At 53.8% G+C, this 16378-nt stretch overlaps 1 protein-coding gene across 5 annotated transcripts in view; it reads right to left on the bottom strand.

The window, feature by feature from the left end:
- Nucleotides 1-16378, bottom strand: part of Ralgps1 (Ral GEF with PH domain and SH3 binding motif 1) — a 235789-nt gene that overhangs the window by 11505 nt on the left and 207906 nt on the right. For 2 of the 5 annotated variants that reach the window (XM_048343137.1, XM_048343130.1), the window contains exons 12-14: nucleotides 12750-12876; nucleotides 11542-11699; nucleotides 9657-9708 (exon numbers count right to left, since the gene is read on the bottom strand). In XM_048343137.1, coding sequence (XP_048199094.1) covers nucleotides 9657-9708; nucleotides 11542-11699; nucleotides 12750-12876 — 337 coding nt within the window. Of the gene's footprint in view, nucleotides 1-9656; nucleotides 9709-11541; nucleotides 11700-12749; nucleotides 12877-16378 lie in introns of those variants that run through there. The other 3 variants (XM_048343155.1, XM_048343147.1, XM_048343163.1) reach the window with 2 other exon arrangements.

The following is a 16378-nucleotide window of genomic DNA, read 5'->3' as shown; positions in this document are numbered from 1 at the left end:
AGCAATGTGAAGCTATTTGACCAGTGCATGAGCCTCAAAAACCAGAGTCAGAACCCAGTTCTGTTCAACTCTATAGCCTAATACCTCACTGCACCTCAAGATGCAGCACGTTCCTGGCCCTGTACGCCCAGAGGGTGTACCCCTGCAGCTCCACTGGGTGTGCGGGGGCGGGGAGGGGTGCAGCTTGTCTTCAGCTTAAGTGCTGGGCTTTGGCAGTGTCTGTGAGCTACAAAGTTCCTACACTGAAGATATCCGGGAGTGGGGTACCTCCCAGACCCCTGGCCCTTGATTTCCTCACCCAGTCCTCCTGGGGGCTTTGGCAACTCAGAACTTAAGAGCTGCTGCCCTTCCCTCCCCCACCCCATCCACCATTAGAAATGCGGATGCGAGTGCTCACACAGAAGGCCTGCTCCCCTACTGCATGGGGCTGCTCTGGCTGTCCCACACGGGGGAAGCCACAGCCTGCTCTCCTCCGAGAGGATCTACCACGGGCAAATTTGGACTAGCTAAGTAGGCAGTGGCATCTGGTAAACCCCAGAAACCATGGGCTCTCTCATGGGGTCCCCCTCCAGAGACACAGATCACCTTCCTAATGCCATTCTGGAAGCATGTGGCTGAACACATGCCCTCAGAAAGCTAAGTGCCCCTCTCCAGGATGGAGGGTGAGGCCTGCAGACAAGGGGCTCATGAGAACTTTGCTCTGGGGAAGATGTAGGCTGCTAATCAGGTAAAACACCTCATCCCATAGGGTTGGCAAGGTGACAGTGACCATGACAACGGTGGTGATGACATGTGATGGGAGGCTGACGCTGATGGTTCCGTAGTGACGACAGTGGCGGTGATGGTGATGGTAATGGGTGTTAGGCACTGAGCTCAGTAGAAGTCCTTCACGGTCTCAGCTAATCCTAGGGTGGTGTTACAGTCCCTGCCTCCTAGTTAACCAAGGAGGCTGGAAGGGGTGGAGTCACTTGCCCAAGGCCACAGCACCAGGAGGAGGAAGCATGGGGGGAGGGGCCTGTCTGTTACAGTAAAAGCAGCCACCAGCCTCACGAGCACTCAGGCTAGCCTAGCCGAGGTATCCTTTCCCAGGCCTTCATCATGTTTGGAGCCCTGAATCTTTTTTTTTTGTTTGTTTTTTTGTTTGTTTTTTTGTTTTTTTGGCCAGTCCTGGGCCTTGGACTCAGGGCCCGAGCACTGTCCCTGGCTTCTTCCCGCTCAAGGCTAGCACTCCGCCACTTGAGCCACAGCGCCGCTTCTGGCCGTTTTCTGTATATGTGGTGCTGGGGAATCGAACCTAGGGCCTCGTGTATCCGAGGCAGGCACTCTTGCCACTAGGCTATATCCCCAGCCCAAGAGCCCTGAATCTTTATTGCTGGTCTAGCGGGGAGAGCAGTGACATCTTAGATCACAGTTATGTTGAGGCCTCTTAGCTGAGGCAGGGTTCCCCACCCCATTCTCTGCATCTAGCCCTGTGGGGGTGCACCTGCAGACAGGCCATGGGGTGCTGTTCATCAGCACTGCTCACTGTACCGGGGAAACCCTAGATGGGAAACCAGTCTGTCCAGGCTACTTCCCGGTGATTCCCCCTTATCTGTATGCAGAAATCATCACCTTCTGTTCTCTGGGACAACCTTTCTCCAAACTATGTGCTGTATGTCTCCACTCTTCTGAAAGCTGACTGGACAGGACAACATGCACATCTAAGCCAGATTTTTTTTTTCTTAGCAATGAAGATCTAGTTCAGAGGCGGGGGTCAGGCTCAGTGGCTGGGTAAACCCGTACACTCTCCCTTCTGGGCATTGAGAAGTTCATAAATCTGGTCTGCATTGGAGGGGGAGTATAGCAGGTGCACAGCAGGAAGGACAGGCACAGATAGAATACTGCCATTTCTCAGCACCAGCTCTGCAGGAGATAGAGACATTGGACAGAGAAGCTATGGGCAGAGGTTTCTCAGCTCCCAGGAAGCAGCAGCTAGCTGGCAGAGCCTAGCTTTGCCTGTCATAGCCTAGGACAGGGTCAAGCACAAGACCCATTCTTCTTTCAGAGGGTTCTTCCCATGAATCTTTCTTGCCAGCTAAGGGAGTAAAGGAAGAGATGGAGTCTTTGGGAAGATACTATAATCATCCAACTGGGCTGCTTTGCCCAACCCAGGTACAAAGACAGATCCAGGGAAAACAGACCTCAGGCAAATTGGTGAGGGACGAAAGGCTGTGTCTCCTGGACGCAGCCATACCTGTGTTGGGGGTCAGGGGAAGATCTCTGTGGGTCACCCCGAGCCTAGCTACTCGCGGCTGTGCTGAAGCTGAAGCGGACAGGATCTCTCACATCAGAGCTTGCCTCAATTCTCACCAAATACTGTAGGGTCGCTGGCTTATCGAGCCCTGGCAAACCGGGGGATCCACTGGCTTCCTCTGATCCCAAGAAAAGATGTGCGTTTTGGAGAAGGTAGATATGGTGCTCTGTTACTGCCATGACTCTACCTTCCGGGTGTTCCTCTAAGGACGGGGGGCATATCACCAAAGAGTGATTACCTAAGGATGGGGGGCATATCACCAGAGAGTGAATGAGGGCTTCCCTAAGGGGAGGGGCATATCACCAAAGAGTGAATGAAGGCTTCCCTCAGCTCCCCAGTTTCTACCCAAAACACCCAAAATTAAAGTCAAACAGCCCCCCATCCCCACCCCACAGGTCCTTGAGATCCACACATGCAAAGCATTTCAGGCTGTCTCACAAGGTGAAAGCTTCGGCAAGGATTTATTTTAGCATTACAAGGTTTAAGTAGGGAGAAATAGAAGAAGAGAGAGACATTTCCGGTTCCCCATGCAGGAAATGGCGATTATACACTCAAAATGGTAGCTCCTATCTGTAGCTTTTTTTTTTTTTTGCTGGTCCTTGAACTTAAGGCCTGGACACTGTCCCTGAGCTTCTTTTTGCTCAAGGCTAGCACTCTACCACTTGAGCCACAGTGCTACTCCCAGTCTTTTCTGAGTAGTTTATTGGAGATAAGACTCTCAGAGAATGAGATGCCAGTGGCTCACACCTGTAATCCTAGCTACTCAGGAGGCTGAGATCTGAGGAACACGGTTCGAAGCCAGTCTGGGCAGAAAAGTCCCCATGAGACTTTTTTCTCCAATTAACCATTCAAAAACCAGAAGTGCAGTGGTGGCTCAAGTGGTGGAGTGCAAGCCTTGAGCAGAAGAGCTCAGGGACAGTGCCCAGGCCCCGAGTTCAAGCCCCACAACCAACAACAACAACAACAACAACAACAACAAAGTCTCAGACTTTCCTGCCTTGGCTGGCTTTGAACTGTGATCCTCAGATCTCAGCCTCCTGAGTTAGGATAACAGGTGTGAGCCATCAATGCCTAGCTTGTAGCCTTTATATTTTCTGAGCTGTGCAAACACATACTGGTTTAGTAACAAGTCTAGACAATGGTTCTGGGTGGGTGGGATGGGTGAGACCCACCTAAACACACAGGTGACACCTTCAGGACTCCTTTTGCCAGACATGTCTTTCATCCTTCCCATGTGTGGACCTCAAGGTTCTGAAATATTTTTTCATGGAAACTGGGAAACTAAGAGAAGCTCTCATTCATTCTCTGGTGACAGGCCAGTCCATCTGCTAAGACCAAGAGTTAGCCTCATGCAGGGCAGAAGTACATCATTGGACCCTCCCACTGCCCCCACGGACCCCTGGCCCATGACACTCTTTAGAGCACCCTCCTGTAGGGCCTCTGGGATTTTCTAGTCCATCCAGCAGCAGCATTGCCACTTGGGAGACATTTTTCCCCTGCTCAGCCTTCACTCCTAGATGGCTTTCTCGCTGGTAAGACACACCTTCTGATAGGAACCTTATTTTTTGTGCAGATCCTGGGGTTTAAACTTAGGGCCCAAGTGTTGTCCTTGAGCTTTTTTTTGCTCAAGGCTAGCTAGCACTCTTGTCACTGGAACCACGGCTCTACTTCTATCTGTTTTTTGGTGGTTAATTGGAGATAAAAAAATCCCACAGACTTTCCTGCCTAAGCTAGCTTCTTTTTTTTTTTTTGCCAGTCCTGCACCTTGAACTCAGGGCCTGAGCACTGTCCCTGGCTTCTTTTTGCTCAAGGCTAGCACTCTGCCACTTGAGCCACAGCGCCACTTCTGGCTTTTTCTATATATGTGGTGCTGGGGAATCGAACCCAGGGCTTCATGTATATGAGACAAGTGTTCTTGCCACTAAGCCATATTCCCAGCCCCTAAGCTAGCTTCAAACCACAATCTTCAAATCTCAGCCTTCTGAGTAGCTAGGATCACATCTGTGAGACACAGGCGGCTGGCTGTTTTGTTGTTGTTGTTGTTTTTTGCCAGTCCTGGGGCTTGAACTCAGGGTCTGAGCACTGTCCCTGTCTTCTTTTTGCTCAAGGCTAGCAACTCTACCTATTGAGCCACAGAGCCACTTCCGGTTTTTTCTGTTTATGTGGTGCTGAGGAATTGGACCCAGGGCTTCATGCATGCCAGCAAGCACTTTACCAGGAAGCCGCATTCCCAGACCCTGATGGGAACTCTTAAAATCCCACACTAGTCCCTTTGCAAAGCAGCTCTGCCCAGGTGCAAAGTGTCTACCACGTAGGTTCCCATCACATAGCTAAGGAACAAAGCTCAGAGGTCAGAGGGGCCATCAGAGGTGGAAGTACAGGTGGCCCTGGCCTTAGGCCCTTGACACTGCCAGCCATGCATTTCACTACAGAAGTACTCTAGGAACTCAACAGCGCAAGACCTGTCATAGAACACACACCTCCTGCAGGGGGCGCTCCAGAGTCTCAAGTGCTCCCAGGCTACCTGTCTAGTCCCAGGACTTGACTCAGAGCTCACAGCCTCCTCAGGTAGCTGGACCCTCATGAAGGTTCACAGGCTACTTCTCACCAAATGCCCTTCTATGGGTTGCCATGTGCAGAAGCCACCTCTGAGCCAGTAGCCAAACCGGGTCAGCCTGTTAGAACCACTGCAATCGGCATGGCTGCACCAGGGCTCCCAGGGCTCCATGCACGGCGTCTTAAAGGCTCTATGGGTGTACTAGCTCCTTCCTTCAAGGAAGGCAGAGGACCTCTCTACTGCATAGAGGGCTGGGCACTGTCCCTTCCCTCCTGCCTCCTCCTCTCACTGGAGGGGCTCCTGCTGGCTGCTGGGTACCCCAAGGATTTCTCCCTCCTCGTCTGCCCGCAGCCCACATGATCCATGTCTATATAAGAAGTCTTCCACGGGGCTGGCAATGTCAAAGTGGGGGAAGATGGGTGGCTCAGAGATTCGTCATAAATTCTTATACACTTTCATATTTTGCTTCTTAAAAACCAATCACTCATAGTTTCTGATGATGTTTTCTTAAGAAAAGTTAAATGCTAATTATTTTTCTGAGGAGAAATGAAAGATGAAACCATTGCAGAAAACTTAAGACAACATGGGGGTGGGGGAGTCTCAAGAATCCTTTAAGGCAGAGATAATCAAAATGAATGGCCCGTATGTTCATCCCTATACCCCATGTTCATCTCTACAATCCATTTTGTTCCTTTTGAAAAACCAATCTATTTTGAGGTATTTTTATCCTTAAGCTGATTTTCTTGTTCTCTTCTTGGTGCCAACACTTGGCTTTTATTAAACAAAGCAGCCTGATAGCTCCCCCTCTGGCCCTGGATGCACCTCTTAAGAGCCTGAGGCTGGCTGGGGCCCTGCCCAGCACCAGTCCCCAGCCCTGTCTCCAGTTCACTAAGTACATACTGAAAACACCTTTCAGGGCTGCCTCTCTCCCCTCATTAGGAGGGTGCATGCGCTGTGTAGCTGTCTTCTACCTTTGTCCTCGCAGGGCTATCTGATAGGAACCCTTACCCACCCCCCACCCCCCACCTAGTGATAAAGGCCCAGGCCCGGGCTTCCCCCATGATCTGGGGCCCAACGACAGATGAGAGCCTTTAGGGAGGCCTGGGAACTGAGAAATGACCAACTAACACCTCCCCGGCATGGATGCTACCCTTCTCCATCCCCACGGGCCCTGACCCCGTGCCATCTGACATCAAGCCCCCTCACCCCACAATGCAGCAAGAACAGAGGAACTAGTGAGGGTGCTCTTGAAGCTGCCCACTTCAAGGACACAATGGACATATGTGGCCTGGACTCTGGCCAGTGTCAAGGACTAGCTTTAGGCCCCTGGGCGGACATATCCATGTGTGAAGACCCGGGGAAGATAATCTCCCAAGGCAGCTGAATGACCCCACCGTGGCTGGACACGGACAGCTCCACTGCCCACCACGGTGATAGTACTGGGGATTCAGGTGTGTCCTCAAACCAGCAGACCTGTGTGCAGTGTGTGGTCATTGTGGGGGCCTGCAGTCTCCCTGCCTTTTACTGGGTCACCTGACTCCATTTCTCTGCTTGGCCTTGGCGAAGCTTCTTATCAGGGCTGGGGGCTTGGAGGGACCAGGGGGCTAGGGAGCTGGTCAAAGGTCATGGTTCAAGCTTCAGAGCTGAGAAGCAGAGGGCTGTGCCCTGCCTCCTCTAGTAGCCAGCCTTTTCCTCTTCCTCTCCCCCTCCATCTGGAGTGGGCCCAGCCTTCCTGGCACCTCAGCTCCGGTCAGCCATGTCTGCTCAAGCAGGTAGAAAGATGCGGAGGAAGCTGCCATCTTGCAGTGTCTGTGAGGGACAGCTGGCGGGGGCTCTGGGAAGCGAGGCTTTATCTGAGCAGACGCTTGGCCTCTTGGCCCAGGCAGGCTGACATCCAGGAACCAATTCTTCTAAGGAGCAGGAACGTGTGGGCTGGGGGAGCCCTGGGAGGGCAACGGGAAGCCAGTAGAGCTGAGCACTTGGGGGTAGAGGAAACTCAGGTGACAACATGACAGTGACTAACTGAAGGGACAGGAGAGTCACCTACGAGGGAATGCCCTCAAATGCTGCTTGGACTATGAGAGAGCCCGGAACACTTGCATGCTTTCCAGGATGAGGGTGCTCTGGAGGATAGGAGCAGAGGCTGGTACAGGGGAGAAACAGGGGGTACTGGCTGAGCCACTGGGGGCAGAAGCTAGCAACAGCTGGCACCCAGATTGTCAGGCCTGTTTGGAGGGGACATCCAAGCCCAGTGGCATCTTCTGAAGCAAGTGGCCTCCTACTATCCTCAGTAGGAGAAGGTAGCCAGGACAAAGACAACAGGATGCCATGCCTGGAGGGCAGGACTGTTGGAGAAGAGCTGTGCATCTGTGTGGATGTGCCAGCAAGGGGAGGGGGGAGGGGGATGCTCAGAGGACATCTTACTCCTAAAGCACCTGCTAAGGATGATGGAGAGTGATCAGGGAGCTTTCAGCATTCCTGAATTGCATACAGCGCTCTGGAACAAGGAAGGCCTCTATCCCTTTCCTCCCTAACAGGGGTACTCTCATCGTGGAACTTAAGGAAACATGCAGCCTCCACCCTTAGCAGCTAGCCGGCTGCCTGGCAGGAAGTTGTTCTTAATAAACAGACAGTGAATGAATCAATGGATACGTGCGTGAATGAAGGAATGAAAACATGACAGGATGAATGACTGGACAGACAAGGCCAGGTGTGGCTGCTGCTCTGGAACTCGGCACTAGGCCTGAGTTCCCAGTCTGCTGTCCTCTCATTGGTTCATGGGCGGGAGGGATGGCGGCTGGTGTAGTCCTTCCTCTTCCCCCAGGGCTGAGTTTCTAGAGTCTGCTACTTGATCCTGTCAGATTTTTCTTCTACTGCTGGGTGGCCGGAGAGCCAGAGTGACTGGGCCACTTTGCCAAAGCTTCCCAATGGGAACAGAGCAAATGTTCCTCCCGAGTTCCCAGGGGAGGACAGAGCAAGCTTCAAGAGCTCATGGCAGCCTCACCCCGACAGAAAGAGTGGCATGGGCCAGCCCTGAAGCTGTCATCACCAACCTTCCGGCCGAGGCCTGCGGTGGTGAAGAGGGCTTGATGGGAGGAAGGTGTGGATCTGGGTCAGCTCTGCTCCTCCAGATCAATCTGTATATCTACCCCACCCCCACAGGTGCATGAGTGTTACATGCGTAAGTATAAGCAGGTAAGAATGTCTAGTGTGTGTGCAATGAAGGTGAGGCAGGCAAATCACCTGACCGCTAGGAGCCCCGCTCTCCCCACGTGCATACAGGACAACCTGCATGGCTGCGGCAGAGGCATGCTGAAGGTGTCGAGTCCATGCAAGGCAGAAGATGTGGCAGAGGGTGTAGGGTCCATGCAAGGTGGAAGATGGCCCCTGGCACACAGGGGACCCTCAGTATATACCATGAGCACCAGACAGCTCCTCTGCCCTAAGGGCACGTATGTGTAAGAGGAATCTGTGCATGCATGGGTGTTGTGTGCTATACACAAACATGCACATGTGCGCATATACACATACTTGTCCACACATGAGCATTTATATATACTCGTGCATGAGTGATACACATGCATGAGATGTGTATAAGTATGTAATAGTGTCCAGTGTGTGCATGTATGTTTGCATGTGTAAGAGTGTAACTTCATGTGTAGCTGAGTACTGTTGTGTGTAAAACTGAGTGGATGTATATACACAAACTGTATAATGGCATGTGCATGTGTACTGAAGGAATGCGTGTAACTGGGTGTGCGTGTATGCAAGTGAAAGCATGTAGGTGGCTGTGAGTTGCACGCGTGTGTAAGACTTTCAGGTACCTGTGGGCATACATGTGCACATGTGCAATGAGTATGTAGCTGAATAGCTAGGTATCTATCTGTATGTGTATGTGTGGGAATGTGCAGGCAGTTATTGGTGTGCATGTGTGTAAAAGTGTGCATAATTGAGTGTGCACGTGTGCACAGACTGAAAGCATGTGGGTAGCTGAGAGTACATGTGTGTGAATGCACGTGGCTCAGTGAGCATTTGCACGTGTGGGCATTTATAGGCACCTGTGTGTGTGTGTGTGTGGGGGTTATGAGTAGCTGTATACATACGGTTACCTGTGGGTATGAGGAGGTAACTGTGCACAGGTGTGCCTGTGAGTGTGTGTAGGTGGCTGTGTCTATGTATGTGCACACAGGACCCTGGACAGTAGTAGAGGATACTCCATGAGGGACACAGAATCTACCTCTCTAGTGACTTCCCCCTGCCTGTCCTCAGACCTTGAGTCACAAGGTGTCTTTCACCTCCTGAAGTGCCACATCTTCCCAGAGCCTTCCTAGTGGTAACTAGGAAGCATGAGCATGTGCCCAGAGGTACAGGCTCTGCAGAGGGAGCTAAACCATGAGAAAGAGCCTTGAGGATGTGTGAGGGGTGGTCGGCATCTTAGGTCTTACTAGGTGCTATTTCATGCCTAGGCTGGAAGCCATTTGTTGCTGTGTGGGTGCAACACCCTTGGAGCCCACCAGGTGGAGCCATGTGCCTGTCTCAAGACAGTGATTCTCAGGCTTCCCGTGTGAAGAACCCACAAACCCACACTTCAGACCCCGTCTGCTTCTGCATCTGGGCTGGACAAAGTGCTCCTGGGTTAACTCCTGCACCAGAGGGGTTGTGAGACTGCTCAGAGCACAGGGGGGTGGAACCCCCATGCCATCCTGCTCCTGCTCTGTGACCAGGAGCCGAGGGCAGCTCTATAGAGCTGTGTCCAACTCCCTGGGACCTCCCGTGGGAGAGAGGCCACGCTTAGGCCACACTCACCTTTCCAGCCCTGAAGACATCTCTTCACTAAACTCTGAGCTCTCACTACTGCCTGGAAAAGGAACATAGATCAGTGAGCGCAGTCGCCGTGCACAGAGTGGCCTGTTCTGTGCTACCAGGCCCCTAAGCTCACAGCTTCTGACCCTGTAAACGAGACTGGAGGTTTTTACTGCTATTTCTGACTTTGATTCTAGTTCTGTGGTACCCAGGCAGGTCTTGAACCCTGGGCTGCTGAGATGCCCTGCTTCCTGTGACTACACCAAGCCTCTACAAGAAGAGATTTCTTCCTACCATCGAAGCCTCCATGTGCCACGGCTCTGTTATCTGATCTTGGGGGTTCTCTGAACCTCAGGAGAAAGCACCAAGGCTGAGCTGTAGGAAGGGGTAGGGGTGGAGCCCTAACCCCATAAGTCAACCTGAGCAATGGCCTCACCAGTGGGGGGTGGACCTGCCCAGCTCCAATCAGGGCACACAAAGCCATTTTCTCACTCAGGGCTTCTACCCTAGACAGAAAAACATTCTGAGTTCGCTGACTTGAGGAGCCAGAACCAAACAATCAGATCTTGCCTGGATGCTGGACAGCACAGCGCCTGACTTTCTGTCTCAGAAACAGCAGCCTAGAGTTGGCACATCCAGGTTCCTGGATGTCCAACAGCTGTCTTGTGCCCAGCTGAGCATTCTTGAGTTCCCACTGCCCAGTACGCTCCTCGGGACCCAGGTCTCATCGCACCTGCCACGGAGGAGTCCATGAGCAAAGGACTGCAGTTGCTGTGCGTGAAGCGAAGGCTCAGGGAAGAAGCCTGCTTTCCTTTGTTTACTCAGCCTCTCCCCCGATTAAGAGCCCAGAGCTCTGCTTGTAATACACACTTATCATCAGAAATGCGCTGTCCCAAACTGTCCTACCCCTCCCACCTGCATCCAAACAAGACCATCTCCCCTAAGAATACTGGGGCTTGCTTTTCTCATACTTCCCGGGGCTGGGGGACAGCTGCTCCCTGGGCTCCTATTGCCTCTGACCTCTTAGGCCGGCCTCATTTCATCAGGACGTCCAGAGTCTTCCTGTTGCCTGCTCCCTCAAGCTCCTGGCCCTCTACCCCACAGTCCCCAACCAGAACAAACTCCCAGCAGGGAGAGGGAGACTATCTCCCCTACACCTGGGAGCTCTGGGAGAGCTCCCTGCTAAGGAAAGCAAACAGACACACAGACACACAAATTATAGCAGCGTAGGCACATTGAAAGCCAAAGGCCGTCATGGGACACTGGTCCGAGGGAGTGATGACAGGGCAGTGTCCTGCCCCCAGAAAACCTGGGCACTGCGAAGCAGCAGATCTGTGAGCGGAGCTCATGGCTAGCCTCAACCCTAATACAAGTGTCTCCCGGCATAGCCTCCGCAGCCCAATTCCTATCCCTCCTGCGGAGACGGCACCGTTTCTGCCTATGCCCAGGGATACGACTCATCCTTTGAGGTGCCTTTTACATTGTCCCTCCTGTCGCTTCACAGTGGAAGGACAAGTGTACAAGTAAGAACAGTGGCCCGCCCAGCACTCTCCTGAGTGGCCGCCTTACTTTGCTCTGCAGGGCCTTGACCCTCGTGGCTCCTTCTGGGGCAGAAGTGCCACTCTGAGAGTTGAGCCAGACTTAAGCGCGTGTCCACCTGCCTGCCACACTTGGGAATACCGATGACGGAACAAGGGCAACCTGCGCTTCTCTTTGTAGCCCGGGAGGCCAGGAAGTGGAGGCTTGCCCGGCTCCAGGGTATTCCTGAAGGGAGACACTCGCGGTGGAGAGAGGGGCCACTGAGCGTAAGCACAGTGACAAAGACAGACACGGAGCACACGCTGGGCCCGCGGCCCCCGCCTGTGGAGCGCAGGCTGGAGGCGCTTACCTAGGGAGAGTCCATTGGTGACGGCAGAGGAGGAGGTGAGGGCGAGGCCCCTGCGGGGGCTGCGGGACTCTAGGACACTGTCGTCCAGAAGGTGCCTGGCTTTCTCCGATGGGAATGTCGCACTTTTACTCTCAACTACACTCAACTGACACATCATACTGGAAAATGGAGAGGAAAAGAGAAGGCAAAGCTCCTTATCTCACAAGTATCAGTGGCCACACCTGCCCCAGTTGCTGGGCCAGAGGTCAGCTGCAGATGAAAGGCCTATCCAGCGCCATGAGCAGCCCAGCCTCTGCCTCTCTGGGCATGACCTTGGGCAAGGTGCATCCTTTCCCTGAGCCTCTGTTTCTCTGTCTTCCATGGGGACTGGTGCTGCTTGCCTTGCCTGTGTCTCTCAGGATGGGGCTGCACAGGGAGGGGCAGCGAGCTGGGCAGAATGGCTGCTCTGGAGTCACCTGCACCTGGTCTGTGTAAACTTATGAGCCTCATGGGACCCATTCTTACAGTGTGCATATGGAGGTCTGGATGGCTGTACCCTGAGACTGTACCCCACAGACGTGAGGCATCTGTCAGGGAGAGGAAGCACTTGAAGACAGAAAGCAACTCTGAACTCTTTCGGCCTTGGGATTCCTCTGAGGCTGGCAGTTGCGTCTTAGTGGTAGATGGAAGCAAGCAGAGAGGAGGAGGAAAGATGGGGAGGAAGGGGCATAAGGAAAGGGGGGGGGGATGGATCTCTGGGAGCCTGTGCCAATCCAATGCCTGGGGCATGGCCACCCTCAGCCACGCCAAGGGCCCACATGGCCACTGCTGTGGGCTCTATGGAGCAGGAGAGCCAGCAGCAGCTGTATTTCTCTGTGGGTAGTTGCCAGGAGAACCCTCAAAGATGCCTGGAGACAGTCTCTGGTGCTCACAGGACGTGGGTTCTCCCCAGCTGGCTGCTAACCAAGCTTCGGTGTGGTCTGTGGAATCTGTTGGCCCTCTGCCACCCTTCCCCATACCCTTTCTCCACTGCCTACTGAGCCGACGGCATAGTCTGTGCTGCCTGCCACCTATCTGCTCTTTCTGAGCCAGGCCCTGACATGGGAGAGAATTCCCAAGAGGGACACCAAGAGCCCACAGAAAGAGATGGAAGAACTTCCCAGAATCCCATCAGCCCATCCCGTCGGAGGTCCGTCGGACACCCTGGGGGAGCACTACGCATCACCTACTTGTTGCCCAGGCTGTGACTCTTCCTGTGTCTGGGGACCGGCGGTGTGGGGAGGCTGCCGGCCACAGAGGCATCGGGACAGGTGGGCCTCCGGCGGAACCTGGCTGAGCTGGAGCCTGCGGAGGGGCCTGTGGACACAGAAGAGGAGAGTGATGACAGGAGTCCTAGGAGTGGGCAAATGGGGGTGGGGGCCTCAGGGAAGGGAGGCCGCTGGACTTGAGGTATGGCCTTTGGCCCAGCCAGCACAGTTAGGACAAGGTTCACCCAAGGCAGTACTGACCCCTTCCTCCCATGCTGCCAAGACACCATCAAGGTGGCCTGCACTGGCCAGGCCCACTTCCTGGTGGTGTCTCAAGAATGGGATGTGACAGGCCAATCCATAATCCATAAGAAAGGATCCAGAGAGGCATGGCCCCAAAGCAAAGGTTCTGCTTTCTGGAGGGCTCTATGGCTGGTGGGGAGCGGGGCAAGTAGACCTGCTCCAGGACTTCCAGGCTGGCATCAGCTCTTCGAGGCCCTGATTCTCACCTAGGGGTCTACCAGAACTTCATGGAGGGAGCGGGTCATCCCTGGTGGCTCTGACCGTGTGGTCATGGGGTTCTGCACAGGCACCCCTGAGAAGGCCTTCTGCTCCACACGCCAGCACACAGGCGGGGTGTGAGCGGAAAGTAGCCCGCTCTCGCCACTGCTCGGCTCCAGAGAGGATAAGAATGAAAACCATCCTGCTTTGTTTTGGTTTCACACTACTGCGGAGCAGAAGCCAGAGGGTGGAACCAGCCTTGTTTATCAGCAGCCCTGAGTGCAGATTACAGCGCCCGCCTGAGTCACTCCGCCCCCACCCCAGTGCAGGACGCGTGCTCTGAGGGCCAGCGCACTGAGCCTGCTCGTGTGGTCTCCAGTGGACGCCAGGGGCCTTGGCGGTGGACCAGGATGGAGGACGATGGTGAGGGTTTGGTGCTGTACATGGGGCATTGCATCCTTGGTGGACACTCAGCAGCTCCATTTTATAAGATAAGAAAGTGGGCCTTATAGACCTACTATGTGCTGGAGGTGAGACCTGAACCTAGGTCTCATGGGGGTGTCCCAAGCCCAGGCATGGGAGGGAACACCAGGAAGGGAACAGAAAGACCAGGTGGGAGGGGGCTGTAGAGCTGGAGGCCTTTCCTCCAGGAAATCTGGAGTGGGTCAGACCCACTCTGCCCTTGAGCAAGGGAAGAGGAAGGGGACTAGCCTCCATCCACGCCACTGTGTGCAGGCTTGTGCAAACACACCCAAGCCCAAGCTCATGGTCTCCATGTGTGGTTACCAAGATTAAGGGAGCCCTTCCAGGCCATGTGGCTGGAGGGGACTGCAGGGTGACTCCTGCTCTGCTTCCCCTTCTGAACTCTCCTGAGCCCTCAAGGCTCATTTTGGTGCCTTCCATCCAGCTCTGGCCTCTCTGCAGAACTAAGCCTGGATGCACCCCTTCTCCTTTTTGCTGTGAGGCATACCTGGCCTCGGAAGCCCCCTCGACAGACACGCTGTGGGATGCATGCAGGGGCCCAGTGGAAGAGCTGAACCTCCGGAGCTGCTGCCACTCTCCCTGCTCTGAGTCTCTGCGACTCCTCCCCTGCCTTGCTGACCAACAGCCTGGGACTGACGAAGAAGCAGAAGAATTTCCATTCAGCTGGGACCCAGATTTGGGGGGCGGGGCGGTGTGCCAGTAAGTGACACCCTCTGCTACTGAAAGGCGTCACGTTCCCGCTCTACCAAGGCTGGGGGGCCCCACGTGACCGTGCCAGAGACATGTGCCTTCTGGGGCTGTCTTTTGAACGAGGAGGCTGGCAGGTTTGTTTAATGTCCTCTGCTAGGGGCAGGGGCCGGGGCAGGAGCAGGGGAAGGGAGGGGTGGTGAAGAGTTGAGGCTCTGGCCTTCTTAGCCGAGCACGGGCCTTATAGCCTTGGCCTGATATGGCAGGGACAAACGGAAAAACTGACCATGTGGCTTGACTATCTCAGAGGATTGCTCTATTTTTCCTCAGCATAATTTTTCCATGAATAATCTTTAAAGCTCTTTGAGTGGCTGTTTCTTTAGCAGTTTTATTGGAACATATGAGAATTGACGGTCTCTGTGGGGAACGAGATATGTTGAAAAAAAAATCTGGTTTTCATTATGAGAACCCAACACACTGCCCAACAGACCACTCATTGATTGGAAGAGAAAAAACAAGGGGCCTTCTAATAACAGCATTGGAGTAGTCAGGATGCAGGATGATGAGCCGTGTCAGTAAGGAATGTTATCTGGAGGAAGACAGGCCTAGGTTCTCAATTGCATTTGTACTGGACAAGCCGCTCACCCCCAAGTCCCAAGTCTACACCTGCGAAACACGAGTGGGGATCCTGCCCTGTAGCCATTCTGTGGGAGTCAAGAACAGCTCTCTCTCCTCTGCCACAGATGTTAACCGGGTCCTGACCTTAGGGGCTGTCTCTGGTCCAGGCATTGGAGCTGCAACATGGATTAGAAAAATAATGTCCTAGCAGGTGTGGTGGCTAAGCCAGGTTATGCAGGAGGTAGGAATCAGGAGAACTAAGTGTGAGGTTTGCCTGGACAAAAAAAAAATAGTAATAATGAGATTCTATCTCAACCAATGGCAGAGAGTGGTAATGTGTGCTCACTGTCCCGGCTACATGGAAGGGAAAGCATACAAGTATTCAACATGAACAGGGCTGGTGAGCTGAAGAGGGAGACCACTGAGGCACTGAGTTCAAACACCAGTTTCGCTTCCCCCCACTCCTCTGCCCCACCAAAAGAAAAAAAATAATATCCTGCCTTCATGGGACTAATGTTCAAGCAGGAAACAACCATATAATTCCACCCAGGAGAAAAGCTGGCTTTGCCAGGAAAAAAAAAATCACCATCAATATGGCAAGAATGCCAGCTACACCAATAGTGTGACAATACCAATAATGATGGTGATAACGAGAACTACGCGTGTTTATTGAGTTCGCTACATGGAGCTGGAACCCGTGGCAAACACTGTATTCCCGGGACCTTATTTAAGCCCTCCATAAGATGTCATGTGGATACTGTTACTATGGAAGTTTACGATGTGGAACTTGAGGTGCAGAGGGCTCAGGAACTTGGGCAGTGAGTGGAAGCCTGGAGCACAAAGCGTTTGGGGGAAGACTTCTGAGGCCCCAGTGCCCTGGCTGGTGCAGGAGCTCTGGTGTGAGCCTGTGCCAGCTCTGAGGCGACAGGGAGCGGAGCCCTCGAGGACCTAGAGCTTCACGAGGTGAAGGCCATCACACGGAGTGATGGACTCGGTGTGGAACCTGAGGTGGCTCCCTCCGGTTGAGGGCAACCAGAGGCTCAGGACGCAGGCTGCGGTGGAGAGGGTGGGTGAGGGCTCTGGGAGGCTGGCAGGGGTGCAGAGGGCAGTGCACTCGTGGGAAAGGCCAGCGTGGAGGCCAGTGTGTGCAGGCATGTCGTTCAGAGCTTCCCAGAAGTGGCCGGGAAGCCTTGTTCCCATGGACTTCCGACCCAGCCCTGCCCCCGGGGCCAGAGCTGGCGACTTCAGCAGGCTGCGATAGGCACTTTCCAAGTCTCACACATCGCAAATTAATAGGAGGCAGCTGTGGCAGAGGGGAAAGT

The sequence above is a fragment of the Perognathus longimembris genome, chromosome 1 (assembly GCF_023159225.1).
Source record: "Perognathus longimembris pacificus isolate PPM17 chromosome 1, ASM2315922v1, whole genome shotgun sequence".
NCBI lineage: Eukaryota > Metazoa > Chordata > Mammalia > Rodentia > Heteromyidae > Perognathus > Perognathus longimembris.
Note: the sequence above shows the minus strand (reverse complement) of the source record. Positions and strands in the feature narration are given on the sequence as shown.